This window comes from Gymnoscopelus braueri (assembly GCF_963280865.1).
Source record: "Gymnoscopelus braueri genome assembly, chromosome: 18".
Taxonomy (NCBI): domain Eukaryota; kingdom Metazoa; phylum Chordata; class Actinopteri; order Myctophiformes; family Myctophidae; genus Gymnoscopelus; species Gymnoscopelus braueri.
Genome location: NC_137618.1, coordinates 843,103 through 863,102, shown reverse-complemented (window position 1 = coordinate 863,102; position 20,000 = coordinate 843,103). Strand labels below are relative to the sequence as shown.

Below are 20,000 nucleotides of genomic sequence, written 5' to 3'. Positions count from 1 at the left end.
TCATTTTGGGGGTGAACTACCCCTTTAATGTAATGTCCTACCGATCTTTGTTTTGATGAACCGTATTTAAATGTTGACATTTATCAACAAGCTAACCTTCATCTGAACATGAAGCAATCGTTGGGATCAATGCAGAGAGATGGTTATTATGGCATGGTGCCAGAGGCTGGGCTTACTCAGTGAATATTAACAAAAAAGACCCCCCCCCCCCCACACCCAAATGTGGAGATACAGTTCTAATCAAACATTTTACTCAATCTGTGACATTTGGAGAGTGTTTGAAGCTTGATTTTCTCTAAATGACTGACGGGATGGCTCATTCTATGTGTCTAGGCTACAGGTGTATATTTTCATGCAAAAATAAAAATATAGACAAGGACTCAAAGCTCATAATGTCCCTTAATGACAGATTGCATGGGTTGCTGGCTGGGACGTTTGAAATACTATTTTCAAAGTGACAGTTTCATCTGCCAGCTGGCACAGTTATTGTTTATTCCATAACAACTGGTTTAGCTAACAAACAAACAAACAAGAAAATGCCTAACGTGGCACCGAGTGCCGCGCTATGAGCTTGTAGATCTGCTGGGTTTTTTTTATCTTGAAAATGTGTGCAAATCTTTGAACATATATATATTTTAAACCATTTAAAACATTTTGAACTCCCAATATTTGCTTCTGGGGGTCCCTGGAACAAAACATTTTTAGATGGGGGTCTGTGGCCAAATACATATCAAAAAATATTTTCTAAATCCTAACGGTATGTTATTATATCGGTGGTGCTCCAACTTTTCCGTGTCAACGAAGGTGATATGATTTGGCCGCGGACCCACATCTCAACATATTTAGTTCCAGGGACCCCCAGAAGCAAAGATTTGACTAAAACATTTTCGCTTTAAAAAAACCCATATATATATTCAAAGATCTGCACACATCTTCAAGATCTTTCAAAAAGAAACATTGCAGATCTGCTATTTTTTGAATAACCCAAAGTATAAAATAAAGATTATAACCAAATAAAATCTAAAATGACTCACTATGCCTTCCCGGGTTGAGTAGGTTAAGAGTTAAGATGCCTTATTTTTACTTTTTAGTTTTGTGTACCAGACCCTTAAAGCAGGGGTCTTCAACGTTTTCATTTTTTTTATGTTACTAAGCCATGACGACTAAAACTAAGACTAAATATATTGACAATTTCGTCAACAAATAAAAACTAGACTAAAATGTTAGTGAGGGATCTAGTGGAGAAGAGATCCAGTAGAACTAAAAGACAAGTCATTTTATGTTTGGTTGAGCTCGGGTGTTGCTCTCTGAAAATAGCAGATCTACAAGCTCACAACGCGTTGTGAGCTTGTAGATCTGCTATTTTCAGCATGCAACCAAGTGTAAAATCAGCCATTATGACGCCATCAAGGCAAGGCAAGACATTATAGTCGACTAAATCAACTGTAGATTTAGTCGACTATAATCTTATGATATTTAGTCGACTAAAACTAGACTAACGGTAAAACATTTCAGATGACTAAAATATGACTAAAACTAAATGGAATGTTATTCAAAAGACTGACTAAAACTAAATCAGAATTAGCTGTCAAATCAACACTGACCGATGTGTTGTCTTGTTTCTCATGTTGTGTTGTCTTGTTTCTCATGTTGAACCAGATCGTCCACAGGACGGCGGTGCCCAGCGCCCTAGCGGTGGACTGGATCGGTAAGAACCTGTACTGGTGTGACGTGGAGAGGAAGACCCTGGAGGTCTCCAAGGCCAACGGCCTCTACCCCACCGTCCTGATCAGCTCCGGCCTGCGGACCCCCACAGACCTGGCCCTGGACCCCCAGACTGGGTGGGTACACACAAACATGTTTTACACAGTCCAAGGTATCAAGGACCAGTGGTGTAAAGTAACTAAGTACATTTACTCAAGTACTGTACGTAAGTACAATTTTGAGGTACTTTTACTTTACTGGAGTATTTCCAATTGTCTACACTTTTACTTCTACTCCACTACATCTCAGAGGCAAATATTGTACTTTTACTCCACTACAATTATTTGAAAACTTTAGTTACTAGTTACTTTGCAATTATTATTATAAAACATACATTAACCACTTTAGCCCTATTTTATACCTAAATAGCAGATCTACAAGCTCACAACACATCCCATGGTGACGCATTGTGAACTTGTAGATCCCATTCTGAACATTGCACGTGGCTGGCTGATCCTATAATACCCAGAATGCACTGCAAAGGGCCTTGCATATCAAGCAGTTTTCAAGGCCATTGTGCAGAATCAGGGAGAGGAGAATCGCTGCACACAGCGTTGCCAGGTTTTGTGAGAGAAATAAGCAACCTAGGTCTAGGTCAGGCCCAAAAGTAGTAAATCAGGCCACATGAGCACTTTAAAGCTATTATGCATCAGCTATTTTCAAAAACTCCTGCAATAAAATATGGAATATTTGGAATATTTTTTGAAACTTTCTAACACCACCAATGCTCCCCTGGGCACAAAACATGAAACACATTAAGAGAACCACTGGGTTAAATAATAATAATTATACAAAATTGGAAGCAAGCCTAAATAAGCAAGTACACTTTAGAAACAAGCTTAAAAAGAAACGCAACTACCAATATTTACAAGCAACTTTACAGAAAAACAAGCCCAAAGTCGCTTATAATAAGCGGACATGGCAACACTGGCTGCACATTAGGTGTCACCAACGCAGACAGTGTCTGATGCGTTCGATGGGCTTGATGCTGAGAGTGCATTGATGGACTAGAAGTAGCATCGTGTATTGATCATTACACCGACCGTTACAGACTGTTGATAGACCATGCATGCATACATCCATCCTTCCACTCATTGTTGATAGACTAATCAGACTATACATGCATTCACTCCTAAATACGTTTACCGGTATATTCACTTCACTTATTCAATTCCCATTTAGACTGTAAGCATAAGATTTCTTTCGCTAAAAAACAGCAGATATACAAGGTCATAGCGCAGCACCAAGTGCCGCGCTAGGAGCTTGAAGATCTGCTATTTTTTGAAAAATCTTGAAAATTTGTGCAAATCTTGAATTATATATGTTTTTTAAATATACATAAATCATTTTTAACTCCGATATTTGCTTCTGGGGGGTCCCTGGAACAAACTATTTTGAGATGGGGGGTCCGCGGCCAAATACCGTAATTTTCGCACTATAAGCCGCACCTGAATATAAGCCGCAGCAGCTAAATTGAATGATTTGTACATATATAAGCCGCACTGGACTATAAGCCGCGGGTGTAAAGATTTAGGAGGTCCCCTAGTGGCCGTTAGCTGTAAAAATCCATAGATAAGCCGCACCGTTATATAAGCCGCAGGGTCGAAAAATGGGAAAAAGGTCGCGGCTTATAGTCCGAAATTTACGGTACATATAATTTTTGGGGTCCTTGACATGAAAAAGTTCAGTGGAATCCATCACTCTCACCCTCGGAAAGTTTTGTTATTGATGTAAGATAATGAGGAGACTATTTTGATGCTAACGCTAGTACCTCAGGTATAGGGTACACCTATCTCGCCTCCTTATAATGAATAATTGGTCAGATTATCCATATATTCTGTTGCATGACATTACGTGTCTTTCTGACGCAGCTGGACTGTTTACAGGACGTTATTGTACATAAGTATGGACGCTCACATACTTATCCATATAGTTATAGTTTTTGTTATCTTGCTCAGTTTGAATGGTAGTCAGTGGTGGAAAAAGTACTCAAATGATTTACTTAAGTAAAAGTATCAATACTGCAATGTAGAAGTACTTTATTACAAGTAAAAGTCCGGAATTAAATTTTTATTTGAGTAAAAGTACAAAAGTATTGGTATCAAAATGTACTTAAAGTGCCAAAGGTAGAAAGTACTCATTGTGCTGAAGGTCCCATTTCACAAGTTTTCAAATGTATAACATGTCTAGAAATCTTTTGAAAATAGCAGATCTACAAGCTCACAATGTGTCGCATTGTGAGCTTGTAGATCGGCTATTTTCAAATAGCCGAAATGTGTATAGGGCTGTAGTGGTTAATGTATGTTTTATAAAAAAATAATGCAAATCAACAAAGTAACTAGTAACTAAAGCATTAAAATTATGTTTGTGGCGTAAAAGTACAATATTTGCCTCTGAGATGCAGTGGAGTAGAATTAAAAGTACATCAAATTGTACTTAAGTACAGTACTTGAGTAATGTACTTTGTTACTTTACAACACTGATGGTGAATGCCGCTTTATTCAGACACCAAGTGCACCAGAACATAAGCTACATTTAAGTCCTAACTATTATTTTATTTTATATCATTTTTTAAAATCCTGGTTTGGTTCTTGACTCGTTCGTTTTTACCTTGCTCCTAAATACGCGTAGTCATCCTTTAATGTCTAACGTGTGACCTATACGTGTGGACAGCAGGGTTGGACGGGGCAGAACTGAGTCAGAGGAACTCTTTGACCGCGTCGCTCGCTCACCAGGTGGCGGCTTTTCCAATTTGATGCATCAGGGATACGGTCTGCTGGCCATTGATCTCCTTTCTGTTAGTCCAGCCATTGTGTGAACCCTCCCTGTGTGTGATGTGCTTCTTCTTGCCTAGGTATGCATTCTGGGTGGACTGCTGCGAGTCCCCGCACATCGGGCGTATCGGCATGGACGGCCGAGGGCAGGCGGTCATCATTGACACAGAGATCTATAGTCCCACCGCTCTGACTATCGACTACACCAACAAAAGACTCTACTGGGCCGATGACACGCACATCCTGTTTGCCAACATGGACGGCACGCAGAGACACAAAGGTGAGATGGAGTGCTGCTATTGGTCCAGGTTTATGTCAGCATGCAGCAGGCTGCCGCACAGCGATGGTGTTACAGGTATCAATGTGTACTGTGGTCACAGTGGTCACTAGATGTGTACTGTGGTCACAGTGGTCACTAGATGTGTACTGTGGTCACAGTGGTCACTAGATGTGTACTGTGGTCACAGTGGTCACTATAGATGTGTACTGTGGTCACAGTGGTCACTATAGATGTGTACTGTGGTCACAGTGGTCACTATAGATGTGTACTGTGGTCACAGTGGTCACTAGATGTGTACTGTGGTCACAGTGGTCACTATAGATGTGTACTGTGGTCACAGTGGTCACTAGATGTGTACTGTGGTCACAGTGGTCACTATAGATGTGTACTGTGGTCACTATAGATGTGTACTGTGGTCACAGTGGTAACTATAGATGTGTACTGTGGTCACAGTGGTAACTATAGATGTGTACCGTGGTCACAGTGGTCACTAGAGATGTGTACTGTGGTCACAGTGGTCACTAGATGTGTACCGTGGTCACAGTGGTCACTATAGATGTGTACTGTGGTCACAGTGGTAACTATAGATGTGTACTGTGGTCACAGTGGTCACTAGATGTGTACTGTGGTCACAGTGGTAACTATAGATGTGTACTGTGGTCACAGTGGTCACTAGATGTGTACTGTGGTCACAGTGGTCACTATAGATGTGTACTGTGGTCACAGTGGTAACTATAGATGTGTACCGTGGTCACAGTGGTCACTATAGATGTGTACTGTGGTCACAGTGGTAACTATAGATGTGTACCGTGGTCACAGTGGTCACTATAGATGTGTACCGTGGTCACAGTGGTAACTATAGATGTGTACTGTGGTCACAGTGGTAACTATAGATGTGTACTGTGGTCACAGTGGTAACTATAGATGTGTACCGTGGTCACAGTGGTCACTAGAGATGTGTACTGTGGTCACAGTGGTCACTAGATGTGTACCGTGGTCACAGTGGTCACTATAGATGTGTACCGTGGTCACAGTGGTCACTAGATGTGTACCGTGGTCACAGTGGTCACTATAGATGTGTACTGTGGTCACAGTGGTCACTAGATGTGTACTGTGGTCACAGTGGTAACTATAGATGTGTACTGTGGTCACAGTGGTCACTAGATGTGTACTGTGGTCACAGTGGTCACTAGATGTGTACTGTGGTCACAGTGGTCACTAGATGTGTACTGTGGTCACAGTGGTCACTAGATGTGTACTGTGGTCACAGTGGTCACTATAGATGTGTACCGTGGTCACAGTGGTCACTAGATGTGTACTGTGGTCACAGTGGTAACTATAGATGTGTACCGTGGTCACAGTGGTCACTAGATGTGTACTGTGGTCACAGTGGTAACTATAGATGTGTACTGTGGTCACAGTGGTCACTAGATGTGTACTGTGGTCACAGTGGTCACTAGATGTGTACTGTGGTCACAGTGGTCACTATAGATGTGTACTGTGGTCACAGTGGTCACTATAGATGTGTACTGTGGTCACAGTGGTCACTATAGATGTGTACTGTGGTCACAGTGGTAACTATAGATGTGTACTGTGGTCACAGTGGTCACTAGATGTGTACTGTGGTCACAGTGGTCACTATAGATGTGTACTGTGGTCACAGTGGTAACTATAGATGTGTACCGTGGTCACAGTGGTAACTATAGATGTGTACTGTGGTCACAGTGGTAACTATAGATGTGTACTGTGGTCACAGTGGTCACTAGATGTGTACTGTGGTCACAGTGGTCACTATATGTGTACTGTGGTCACAGTGGTCACTATAGATGTGTACTGTGGTCACTGCATTTCTCAAACTATCTCCGTCCAGCGACTTTTGACAGTTAACACATTGAGTGCCAAAAACAGTCCGGACCGTTTTTCATAATCATAAAATGTGTAATGAGGGGATCACCGTGAGGACGGTGATCACTGAAAATATTGGCTGTACCCTTTTTTTTAAAACCTCTGGCACTCAATGTGTTAAGCCGGATTTATACTCCCGTTGCATGACCGTGTCGTACGGCCGGAAATAGCTGATCTACCCGGAAACCCGGCACAGAGTGCCGCACTATGAGCTTGTAGATCTGCTATTTTTTTTAAATCGTGAAAATCTTTGAATATATATATATTTTTGAAGCGAACATTTGTAACTCAAATCCATGCTTCGGGGGGTCGCTGGAACAAAAATATTTTACAAATGTTCTCTCTCTCTCTCTCTCTCTATGTATATATATATATATATATATATAGAGAGAGAGAGAGAGAGAGAGAGAGAGAGAGAGAGAGAGAGAGATTTAAAGATTTGCAGTGACACATGTTCACGTTTTTTCAAAAAATAGCAGATCTCTGCTAGATATCTGCTATTTTTGAATAGCCAAATAAATCTAAAATGAATTGGTTAAGTGAGCATAAATTAAGCATTTAGCCACAAACTCACAAAAGGTACAATATCGGCTTCATTCAATCGTTGATAGCGTTGCTATTAATCATTTGAATGATAGCAACAGCTCCTTGTGCGAAAACATTTATAGATACCATTCTGTAGAATCCTGCAGTGTTGCAGGACACTGCAGAACAGATGATTATGAAATGATAACTGTATAGTTTGATAAATGGATGCAGTTGTAGATTTTGAAAAATGTGAAGGTTTTCACATGGTGTTGCAGAGGATGCACTAAGGCAGGCTTTTCAATCTTTTTCATGTCAAGGTCCATTATTTATTCAGCATTTGAGCCACAGAACCACCGCTTGATGAGATTTAGACTCTCAGACCCAAGACTTAGAATATTTTGTTGTCGTTGGACACTATTTTGTCTGCATTTCCATCCAAGCTGTATTGATGTGGTTTAGCCTATAACCATAGGAGAGATAACTGTATTGATGTGGTATTATAGCCTATAACCATAGGAGAGATAACTGTATTGATGTGGTATTATAGCCTATAACCATAGGAGAGATAACTGTATTGATGTGGTATTATAGCCTATAACCATAGGAGAGATAACTGTATTGATATGGTATAGAGCCTATAACCATAGGAGAGATAACTGTATTGATGTGGTATAGAGCCTATAACCATAGGAGAGATAACTGTATTGATGTGGTATTATAGCCTATAACCATAGGAGAGATAACTGTATTGATGTGGTATTATAGCCTATAACCATAGGAGAGATAACTGTATTGATGTGGTATAGAGCCTATAACCATAGGAGAGATAACTGTATTGATGTGGTATAGAGCCTATAACCATAGGAGAGATAACTGTATTGATATGGTATAGAGCCTATAACCATAGGAGAGATAACTGTATTGATGTGGTATTATAGCCTATAACCATAGGAGAGATAACTGTATTGATGTGGTATTATAGCCTATAACCATAGGAGAGATAACTGTATTGATGTGGTATAGAGCCTATAACCATAGGAGAGATAACTGTATTGATGTGGTATAGAGCCTATAACCATAGGAGAGATAACTGTATTGATGTGGTATTATAGCCTATAACCATAGGAGAGATAACTGTATTGATATGGTATAGAGCCTATAACCATAGGAGAGATAACTGTATTGATGTGGTATTATAGCCTATAACCATAGGAGAGATAACTGTATTGATGTGGTATAGAGCCTATAACCATAGGAGAGATAACTGTATTGATGTGGTATAGAGCCTATAACCATAGGAGAGATAACTGTATTGATATGGTATAGCCTATAACCATAGGAGAGATAACTGTATTGATGTGGTATTATAGCCTATAACCATAGGAGAGATAACTGTATTGATATGGTATAGCCTATAACCATAGGAGAGATAACTGTATTGATGTGGTATTATAGCCTATAACCATAGGAGAGATAACTGTATTGATATGGTATAGCCTATAACCATAGGAGAGATAACTGTATTGATGTGGTATTATAGCCTATAACCATAGGAGAGATAACTGTATTGATGTGGTATAGAGCCTATAACCATAGGAGAGATAACTGTATTGATATGGTATAGAGTCTATAACCATAGGAGAGATAACTGTATTGATATGGTATAGCCTATAACCATAGGAGAGATAACTGTATTGATGTGGTATTATAGCCTATAACCATAGGAGAGATAACTGTATTGATGTGGTTTAGCCTATAACCATAGGAGAGATAACTGTATTGATATGGTATAGCCTATAACCATAGGAGAGATAACTGTATTGATGTGGTATAGAGCCTATAACCATAGGAGAGATAACTGTATTGATATGGTATAGCCTATAACCATAGGAGAGATAACTGTATTGATGTGGTATTATAGCCTATAACCATAGGAGAGATAACTGTATTGATGTGGTATAGAGCCTATAACCATAGGAGAGATAACTGTATTGATGTGGTATAGAGCCTATAACCATAGGAGAGATAACTGTATTGATATGGTATAGCCTATAACCATAGGAGAGATAACTGTATTGATGTGGTATTATAGCCTATAACCATAGGAGAGATAACTGTATTGATGTGGTTTAGCCTATAACCATAGGAGAGATAACTGTATTGATATGGTATAGCCTATAACCATAGGAGAGATAACTGTATTGATGTGGTATTATAGCCTATAACCATAGGAGAGATAACTGTATTGATGTGGTATAGTCTATAACCATAGGAGAGATAACAGACTGTATTGATGTGGTATAGAGCCTATAACCATAGGAGAGATAACAGGCAAACGTTGATAAAGAAACAATTCTTTCTACATTCTCTAATTGTGTAAGACTTCTTGTAAATGAAGTAATGCAGATGTTTAACAATAATTAACAACGGTCCATTGGGTTTCATTTTACACTCTCAAGAGTTAAAGATATATAAGGGTCCATTTGGTTACATTTTACACTCTCAAGAGATAAAGATCTATAAGGGTCCATTTGGTTACATTTTACACTCTCAAGAGTTAAAGATCTATAAGGGTCCATTTGGTTTCATTTTACACTCTCAAGAGTTAAAGATCTATAAGGGTCCATTTGGTTTCATTTTACACTCTCAAGAGTTAAAGATCTATAAGGGTCCATTTGGTTTCATTTTACACTCTCAAGAGTTAAAGATCTATAAGGGTCCATTTGGTTACATTTTACACTCAAGAGTTAAAGATCTATAAGGGTCCATTTGGTTACATTTTACACTCTCAAGAGTTAAAGATCTATAAGGGTCCATTTGGTTTCATTTTACACTCTCAAGAGTTAAAGATCTATAAGGGTCCATTTGGTTTCATTTTACACTCTCAAGAGTTAAAGATCTATAAGGGTCCATTTGGTTACATTTTACACTCAAGAGTTAAAGATCTATAAGGGTCCATTTGGTTACATTTTACACTCAAGAGTTAAAGCTCTATAAGGGTCCATTTGGTTACATTTTACACTCTCAAGAGTTAAAGATCTATAAGGGTCCATTTGGTTTCATTTTACACTCTCAAGAGTTAAAGATCTATAAGGGTCCATTTGGTTACATTTTACACTCTCAAGAGTTAAAGATCTATAAGGGTCCATTTGGTTACATTTTACACTCTCAAGAGTTAAAGATCTATAAGGGTCCATTTGGTTACATTTTACACTCAAGAGTTGGAGATCTATAAGGGTTCATTTGGTTTCATTTTACACTCTCAAGAGTTAAAGATCTATAAGGGTCCATTTGGTTACATTTTACGCTCTCAAGAGTTAAAGATCTATAAGGGTCCATTTGGTTACATTTTACACTCTCAAGAGTTAAAGATCTATAAGTGTCCATTTGGTTACATTTTACACTCAAGAGATAACAACATCACTAAAGGTGATGTTGTAACAGAGAAGAGGCACTAAAGGTGATGTTGTAACAGAGAAGAGGCACTAAAGGTGATGTTGTAACAGAGAAGAGGCACTAAAGGTGATGTTGTAACAGAGAAGAGGCACTAAAGGGGATGTTGTAACAGAGAAGAGGCACTAAAGGGGATGTTGTAACAGAGAAGAGGCACTAAAGGGGATGTTGTAACAGAGAAGAGGCACTAAAGGTGATGTTGTAACAGAGAAGAGGCACTAAAGGTGATGTTGTAACAGAGAAGAGGCACTAAAGGTGATGTTGTAACAGAGAAGAGGCACTAAAGGTGATGTTGTAACAGAGAAGAGGCACTAAAGGGGATGTTGTAACAGAGAAGGCACTAAAGGTGATGTTGTAACAGAGAAGAGGCACTAAAGGTGATGTTGTAACAGAGAAGAGGCACTAAAGGGGATGTTGTAACAGAGAAGAGGCACTAAAGGGGATGTTGTAACAGAGAAGAGGCACTAAAGGGGATGTTGTAACAGAGAAGAGGCACTAAAGGTGATGTTGTAACAGAGAAGAGGCACTAAAGGGGATGTTGTAACAGAGAAGAGGCACTAAAGGGGATGTTGTAACAGAGAAGAGGCACTAAAGGTGATGTTGTAACAGAGAAGAGGCACTAAAGGGGATGTTGTAACAGAGAAGAGGCACTAAAGGGGATGTTGTAACAGAGAAGAGGCACTAAAGGGGATGTTGTAACAGAGAAGAGGCACTAAAGGTGATGTTGTAACAGAGAAGAGGCACTAAAGGTGATGTTGTAACAGAGAAGAGGCACTAAAGGTGATGTTGTAACAGAGAAGAGGCACTAAAGGTGATGTTGTAACAGAGAAGAGGCACTAAAGGTGATGTTGTAACAGAGAAGAGGCACTAAAGGTGATGTTGTAACAGAGAAGAGGCACTAAAGGTGATGTTGTAACAGAGAAGAGGCACTAAAGGGGATGTTGTAACAGAGAAGGCACTAAAGGTGATGTTGTAACAGAGAAGAGGCACTAAAGGTGATGTTGTAACAGAGAAGAGGCACTAAAGGGGATGTTGTAACAGAGAAGAGGCACTAAAGGGGATGTTGTAACAGAGAAGAGGCACTAAAGGGGATGTTGTAACAGAGAAGAGGCACTAAAGGGGATGTTGTAACAGAGAAGAGGCACTAAAGGGGATGTTGTAACAGAGAAGAGGCACTAAAGGGGATGTTGTAACAGAGAAGAGGCACTAAAGGTGATGTTGTAACAGAGAAGAGGCACTAAAGGTGATGTTGTAACAGAGAAGAGGCACTAAAGGTGATGTTGTAACAGAGAAGAGGCACTAAAGGTGATGTTGTAACAGAGAAGAGGCACTAAAGGTGATGTTGTAACAGAGAAGAGGCACTAAAGGTGATGTTGTAACAGAGAAGAGGCACTAAAGGGGATGTTGTAACAGAGAAGAGGCACTAAAGGGGATGTTGTAACAGAGAAGAGGCACTAAAGGTGATGTTGTAACAGAGAAGAGGCACTAAAGGGGATGTTGTAACAGAGAAGAGGCACTAAAGGGGATGTTGTAACAGAGAAGAGGCACTAAAGGTGATGTTGTAACAGAGAAGAGGCACTAAAGGGGATGTTGTAACAGAGAAGAGGCACTAAAGGTGATGTTGTAACAGAGAAGAGGCACTAAAGGGGATGTTGTAACAGAGAAGAGGCACTAAAGGTGATGTTGTAACAGAGAAGAGGCACTAAAGGTGATGTTGTAACAGAGAAGAGGCACTAAAGGGGATGTTGTAACAGAGAAGAGGCACTAAAGGTGATGTTGTAACAGAGAAGAGGCACTAAAGGTGATGTTGTAACAGAGAAGAGGCACTAAAGGGGATGTTGTAACAGAGAAGAGGCACTAAAGGGGATGTTGTAACAGAGAAGAGGCACTAAAGGGGATGTTGTAACAGAGAAGAGGCACTAAAGGTGATGTTGTAACAGAGAAGAGGCACTAAAGGTGATGTTGTAACGCCCGATGTGAAGGGAGCAGCACTAGCTGTTTTATTTGATTGAATTGAACCAGAATAGGATTGAATCCTCCCCGGGGGGCCGCGGGTCTCCCTGTCTGGTCTGACTCTTTGGTGGGGCCCGCTTGGCCCCTCTCTCTCTCTCTCTCTCTCAGTGTCGTACGACCACATCCAGGGGGTAATGGCGCTGACCTTGTTCGAGGACTTCGTCTACTGGACGGACGGCAAGTCCAAGTCTCTGCGACGGGCGCACAAGACGACGGGCGCTCAGGGGATCGAGCTGCTCAACTCCTGGCAGGCCATCAAATCCATCAAAGTCTACCACTCCCTCCGCCAGCCCGAAGGTAAAGCGTCCATCCTCCTCCCCGCCCGCCGCCGCCAGTGGTGTAAAGTAACTAAAGTACATTTACTCGAGTACTGTACTTAAGTACAATTTTGTGGTACTTTTACTTCACCGGAGTATTCCCAATTGTCGGTTACTTTTACTTCTACTCCACTACATCTCAGAGGCAAATATTGTACTTTTTTACTCCACTACAAGTATTTGAAAACTTGAGTTACTAGTTACTTTGCTGATATAAATTATTACATTATGAAACATACATTAACCACTTTAGCCCTATTTTATACATAGGCTATTTGAAAATAGCCGCTCTATAAGCTCACAACGCGTCGCGTCGCATCGCGATGCGTTGTGAGCTTGTAGATCTGCTATTTTCAAACATTTTAGTACTTTAATTTTGGTCCTTTAAGTACATTTGGATACCAACACTTTTCTACTTTTACTCAAGTACATTTTGAATTCCAGACTTTTACTTGTAACAGAGTACTTCTAACATTGCAGTATTTATACTTTTTACTTGAGTAAAACATGTGAGTACTTTTTTTCCACCACTGGTCCCCTCTCCCATCCCCTAGTAGTAGTATTAGTGGTGTAGCAGTAGTAGTATTAGTGGTATTAGTGGTGTGGTTATGGCTCTTTACAGTGTTAGGAGGGAAATGGTGTGTGAAATACACTTTGGCATCTCTCTCTCCTGCTCAGTGGCCAAGCACCAGTGTCAGGTGGCAAATGGAGGATGCAGCCACCTGTGTCTGCTGTCCCCAGGCGGGGAACACAAGTGTGCCTGTCCCACTAATTTCTACCTGGCAGCTGACAACAAGACCTGCCTCTCCAACTGCACCTCCAGTCAGGTCAGCTTCAATTACAATCCCACCTCCAGCATACCACAGGGGTCTTCAACGTTGTGAGCTTTTTTGGCAAAGAGGTTTGTGGTGTAGAGGGGAAAAAAGAGCAGACAAAGTTAAACAAAAAAAACACAATTGTATACCATATAGAGAAGGGGTCCCTGCTTCATCTCTCTCTCAGCTAAGGGGTCCTTGGCCTGAAGACCCCTCTGCCCTACCAGGTCTCAACTGTTTTTTTCTATTTCTTTTATTGTACTGTTTGTTTGGTTCAGTTTGGTATGTTTTGTCCCCTAAAGCAGATTCAGGCGTTTCATGATGGTTTCTCTTTGTTTATCTTCTGGTTTGCCGTGATCCTGTGGCATAGAGCCCATGGAAGCGTGTTAGCATATTCATTCTGTTCTTTGGCTTTGAAGTGAATGAAAAAATACTATATACTGTGTATATATATATATATATATATATATATATATATATATATATATATATATATATATATATATATATATATACATATACATATACATATACATATACATATACATATATATATATATATATATATACTGTGTATATATATATATATATATATATATATATATATATATATATATATATATATATATATATACTGTGTATATATATATATATATATATATACTGTGTATATATATATATATATATATATATATATATATATATATATATATATATATATATATATATATATATATATATATATATATATATATATATATATATATACATATACATATATATATTTAATCCATTAAGACCGGGAACGCATCTCTGTCATTTTAGATGTCTTTGTCTATTCAAAGAGTGCCGCCCTATGAGCTTGTAGATCTGCTATTTTTGAGGAAAGAAATTGTGAAAATGTGTGCAAATCTTTGAATATAATAAACACTTTTAACTAAAATATTTGCTTCTGGGGGTCCCTGGAACTAAATATTTTGAGATGGGGGTCCGTGGATAAATACGTGGTTTGAACAGGTTTGAGAACCACTGATATATATATTTAGATATATATATATATAGGTAGGTTTTAAAAAATGTTTAACTGTTAGGATTTTTGAAGACATTTCAAAAATCATTTGTAGAATCCTCAGAAGCAAAGTTTTGAGTTAAAAATGTTTGCTTTAAAAATATATATATATATATATTCCCACTATGAGCTTGTAGATCTGCTTTTTTTGAACAGCCAAAGTATAAAATGATGGTTAAAGTGGTTACACCGATGCGTTCCCGGTCTGAATGGGTTAAACACCTTGTTAAATTCTGTTTTTGACTTTGAATTGTTGCCTCTTTATTTAAATGTTCTTTTCTTTGTTGTTCTGTGGGTCTGATGATGTTCTGTGGTGTTCTGATGTTGTTCTGTGGGTCTGATGTTGTTCTGTGGTGTTCTGATGATTGCAGTTCCGCTGTGGGACGGATGAGTGCATCCCGTTCTGGTGGAAGTGTGACACGGTGGATGACTGCGGGGACGGGTCCGATGAACCTGCAGACTGCCGTGAGTTTTTGTCCTTTAAACAAAACAAAAACAAACGCCACCACACATGCGTTTGAAGTCCAAACCATATCAGGCTAACTGTAGCAAAAAGCTGCTGCGAGGCCATTTTCAAATGGAGCATGACTTAGTATGGATGGAGGGGGTTCAAAGCCCTTTGTTCTCTGTAAAACGTACAACTATAAACCCTTTCACAATACCACTCCCATGTAGAGTGAGTTCATTGTCTCCGCCAGGCCAAAAGGCATGGCGAGAGAGTATGTTTTACCCCCTGTCCGTCCGTGTGTGTGTCCGTGTGTTTGTCCGTGTGTCCGTCCGTCCATCTGTGTGTTAGCAGCTAATCTCTGGCACCGTTGGCCCGGTCGCTGCGAAACTGTGCAGACACACTCCCTGGATGCCAATTCAGAACCTCTGTCCCAAATTTTTCACATGGGCCTGTTATAGCGCCACCAGGAGGCCGATTTGTGCAAAACCCATTTACTCCTACAGATTTTATCCAAACATCATGCAAATCGTTACATAGTATCTCTATAGTCATGTGATCAACACGGATCTGTCCGATTTTCCATATTCCATCCTCATTGGCTAAGGTTGGCTTCCAAAATTTGCAGGATTGGTCCGTTTTGAACAAAATGCCTCAAATCATGAACGCAGCTTGTGATTTCCGTGAAATTTCACAAACACATTCCCACTAGGCCGAGGAAGAAATGCCACCCTTTTCACATTGGCCTGTTATAGCGCCACCAGCAGGTCTAATTTAGCAAAACACATTTTTGGAACAAAATGCCTCAAATCATGAATGCAAGGTCTGATTGCCGTGAAAGGCCCAAGAAGAAATGGCACCCATTTCACGTTGGCCTATTATAGCGCCACCAGGAGGCCACAATAACCTACCTAACCTGACGGAGACCTGTGCTCCGAGGAGCACTTTTTCTATTTTTTCCTCTTTTTGTTGGGGGGAAAATTTTATATTTTCTAAATCGTCGCTGTTTGGTGGAAACCTTGTATGTCCAATACCGTTATCCTTTTTCGTATTATTCAAAATACATTTAAAGTAAAAATAGACGATCTCCAAGCTCATAGCAGTAGCTCTGCTATATTGTGCAACATTCTTGTATGATGAAGCAGGGCATTGATTTTATGGAAAAAACTTGAAATATGGAGATACAAGGTTTCTGCCCAACTCTCTACAGTAAATTAATTGACATGGTTGCTCGATTAGCTCTCACAGGCACGGTGGTATTGTTTTTATTGTATTTCTGCATTACTGCTGTAATATGCATTCCCAGAGATAAGATGCGCTGTGTCTCCCCTCAAACAGCGGAATTCAAATGCCAGCCTGGCCGGTTCCAGTGTGGCACCGGCCTCTGTGCTCTGCCTCCCTTCATCTGTGATGGAGAGAACGACTGTGGAGACAACTCTGATGAAGCTAACTGTGGTACGTTCCTGTCTCCAGTGGTGATTTTGACAGCAAATGTTGATAGTCATAGTCTTTTGAATACAATAAAATTTAGTTTTAGTCATCTAAAATGTTTTGCTTTTAGTCTAGTTTTAGTCGACTAAACATCATAAGATTATAGTCGACTAAATCTACAGTTGATTTAGTCGACTAAAATGTATGTTGTCGGTGCCTTGATGGCGTCGTAATGGCTGATTTTACACTTGGTTGCATGCTGAAAATAGCCGATCTACAAGCTCACAACACGTCGCAGCGTGACGCGTTGTGAGCTTGTAGATCTGCTATTTTCAGAGCGCAACACCCAAGCGCAACCAAACAAATAATGACTTGTCTTTTAGTTCTACTGGATCTCTTCTCCACTAGATCCCTCACTAACATTTTAGTCTAGTTTTTATTTATGTTTTATTTATTTATGTTTTTGTCAGTGAAAAAATCGTCATAGTTTTAGTCGACGAAATCAACCCTGTCACCACAATGATATGATGTGTAGCATGCCAGCTGGTTCAGGCAGATACAGTGCACTCCAGAGGTTTAACATACATGTGCAACACTACATGTATGTATGTGGTGGATGTACTGTATGTGACGTGTAAAGCAGCTGTTTGTTTAAGCTCATCTGATTCATTGTTCTTCCTCTTGTGCTTGTTGTTGTGCTTGGTTTGCTCCCTCCACCACCCCAGCACCACCAGTAGACTCTGCTTTCGCTCAGGGTTCTTTATCAAAAACCAATGTAATGCTTCTTAAGGTTAATATGAGCATCAAATCAATGTTTTAAATATGTTTTATGTTCACATGCATTCCCTACATTCCGTAGGGCTAGACCACACATGGACACATGACATCATCAACGTGCGACGGGCATTGCCCCTCTGGAGTAAAAGATGAACTGTTTCTAAAATAAATACAATATTTAAGGTGTTTTAAAAAATATATTTTAGTTCTAGAGGGCAATTATAATGTATTAAGACATATTTGGCTGAATAGCCAGGGATCCTTTTAAATGGTTATCTGTGCTGACTGAGCAGCAGGGAGTAATGTATAGCACAGAGTGAATGCTTGAATATCAAATATAATATTCACACTTTGCATTTACATTTTATACATGAAATGTTCTCAAGCTATTAATGTTCTCAATCTGTTTATAGCTGTAATATGAAACTATTAATGTTCTCAATCTGTTTATAGCTGTAATATGTTATTAATGTTCTCAATTTGTTTATAGCTGTAATATGTAACATTTTACCAGGTCTATTAATGTTCTCAATCTGTTTATAGCTGTAATGTGAAACTATTAATGTTCTCAATCTGTTTATAGCTGTAATATGTAACGTTTTACCAGGTCTATTAATGTTCTCAATCTGTTTATAGCTGTAATGTGAAACTATTAATGTTCTCAATCTGTTTATAGCTGTAATATGAAACTATTAATGTTCTCAATCTGTTTATAGCTGTAATATGAAACTATTAATGTTCTCAATCTGTTTATAGCTGTAATATGAAACTATTAATGTTCTCAATCTGTTTATAGCTGTAATATGTAACGTTTTAAACCAGGTCTTGAACCCGGGTTAAAGTGATTAGACAGATTGTGTTGGTTCCTGGAACCCTGTTTGAGAAGCACTGGTTTGGAATAACATTAACGGATGTGTTTATTTGCTGTTGTTTCCACAGAGACGTACATGTGCCTGTCAGGACAGTTTAAATGCACCAGGAAGCAGAAGTGCATTCCTCTCAACCTGCGCTGCAACGGACAGGATGACTGTGGAGACGGGGAGGATGAAACCGACTGTCGTAAGCATCTCCTCCTTTTACCACTTTACACCTGGAGCCCCCCTTTTCTGGACATTATAGGCCAAGATTTTCAAAGGTTTCCAAAAAAAAGATATTCAGAAATGTTTAAAAAAAAATACATTGATATAAGGCTTAAAGGAGCACATCACTCATTATAAAATGGCACAATTGGCCACAGTGGGCTATGGGCAGTTCAGAAACCTGCCTACCAATGACATCATCAATGCGGAATTCAAGCTAATGGAAACTACAGCCATTCTATTTCTGGAAAGTCAGTTAGTTGAAATAGAAGCCATTGTTCTTGCCTTAATTAATAATAAATGTTTTTTAAAAAGTCTGAAATCTTTTTGAAATGTCCAAATGGCCTGCCGTCCGATGATGTCATTGGTAGGCAGTGTTGGGGGTAACTCGTTACAGTAACGAGTCGTTACTGTAATATATTACCAAATTGCGGTAACGGGTAATATAACGCGTTACCGAAACGCCAATCAGTAATACATTAGAATTACTATTATAATTAGCAAAGTGACTTGCTGTGTTACCGACCAGGGTCCCATAGTCCCATTTTGAACCAATATGGGACGTAATTTGTTCCGTATTTTCATAAACATCCCCTCCTGTCCATCAACACACAAAACATATAACACAAGGAGAAGGCCAGTAAGTTTGTCGTAGGAGTCGTAGGACCCAGGTTTTGTACTTTTTCCACCACTGAGTATAGACATACTGTACTGTCGCCTGGTAGCGTGCTGCGTCTAGTCTGTAATTAGCTATTCCAATAGCAAACCATGTAATAGAATGTTCTCTGCAAAGGGGGATTAAATATCACTGAATCATAGAGCGGCTGAGAGCTGGTGATGTAATCCTAGCTATCAGAACATCACACCTCATGTGTTTCCAAACTGCCTGATTTGTCTCACAGTTTGATTAGCAAGAGAGAGTGAGAGAGTGAAATGGGAGGGGGGGGAGAGAGAGAGAGAGAGAGAGGCGAGATTTGTCTAAGCTTTAATTAAGGTGAAGGCTAATTACTTCACCCCGACTCAAACTTACGGCATGATTGGTTTTGTGGTTTTAAATGCACTTATTTATTTTTTTATGAACGCTGCGCCATTGAAATGAAAAGCATTATTATCTGTGATGCTTTGAGCATTCACAAAGAAGTATTGCTGCAGCGCTGCATTGCTGCCACTTCCGGTCTGGCGTTCAACAACCATGTTACGGTTCAGTATACAGAGAATACAATGTCAGGAAGCTGTTTAAGGGTTTTTTAAGGTGTTCAGGTCTTATAGCTATAGGGTTTGGAACCGTTTCCAGGAAGAGGTTTTATCACGCTGTCAGAGCTGATACAATTCTCAATTTAGGCATTTAGC

General features: G+C 39.6%; 1 protein-coding gene across 1 annotated transcript in view; it reads left to right on the top strand.

Moving 5' to 3' along the window:
- The window catches only part of LOC308105811 (low-density lipoprotein receptor-related protein 1B-like), a gene marked incomplete at its 3' end in the record, with an annotated part of 706,266 nt that overhangs the window by 540,072 nt on the left and 146,194 nt on the right, over nucleotides 1-20,000 (top strand). Inside the window, 7 exon segments of the mRNA XM_080456736.1 lie at nucleotides 1,660-1,841; nucleotides 4,619-4,818; nucleotides 12,826-13,014; nucleotides 13,713-13,861; nucleotides 15,290-15,383; nucleotides 16,702-16,818; nucleotides 18,511-18,630. Coding sequence (XP_080312862.1) covers nucleotides 1,660-1,841; nucleotides 4,619-4,818; nucleotides 12,826-13,014; nucleotides 13,713-13,861; nucleotides 15,290-15,383; nucleotides 16,702-16,818; nucleotides 18,511-18,630 — 1,051 coding nt within the window.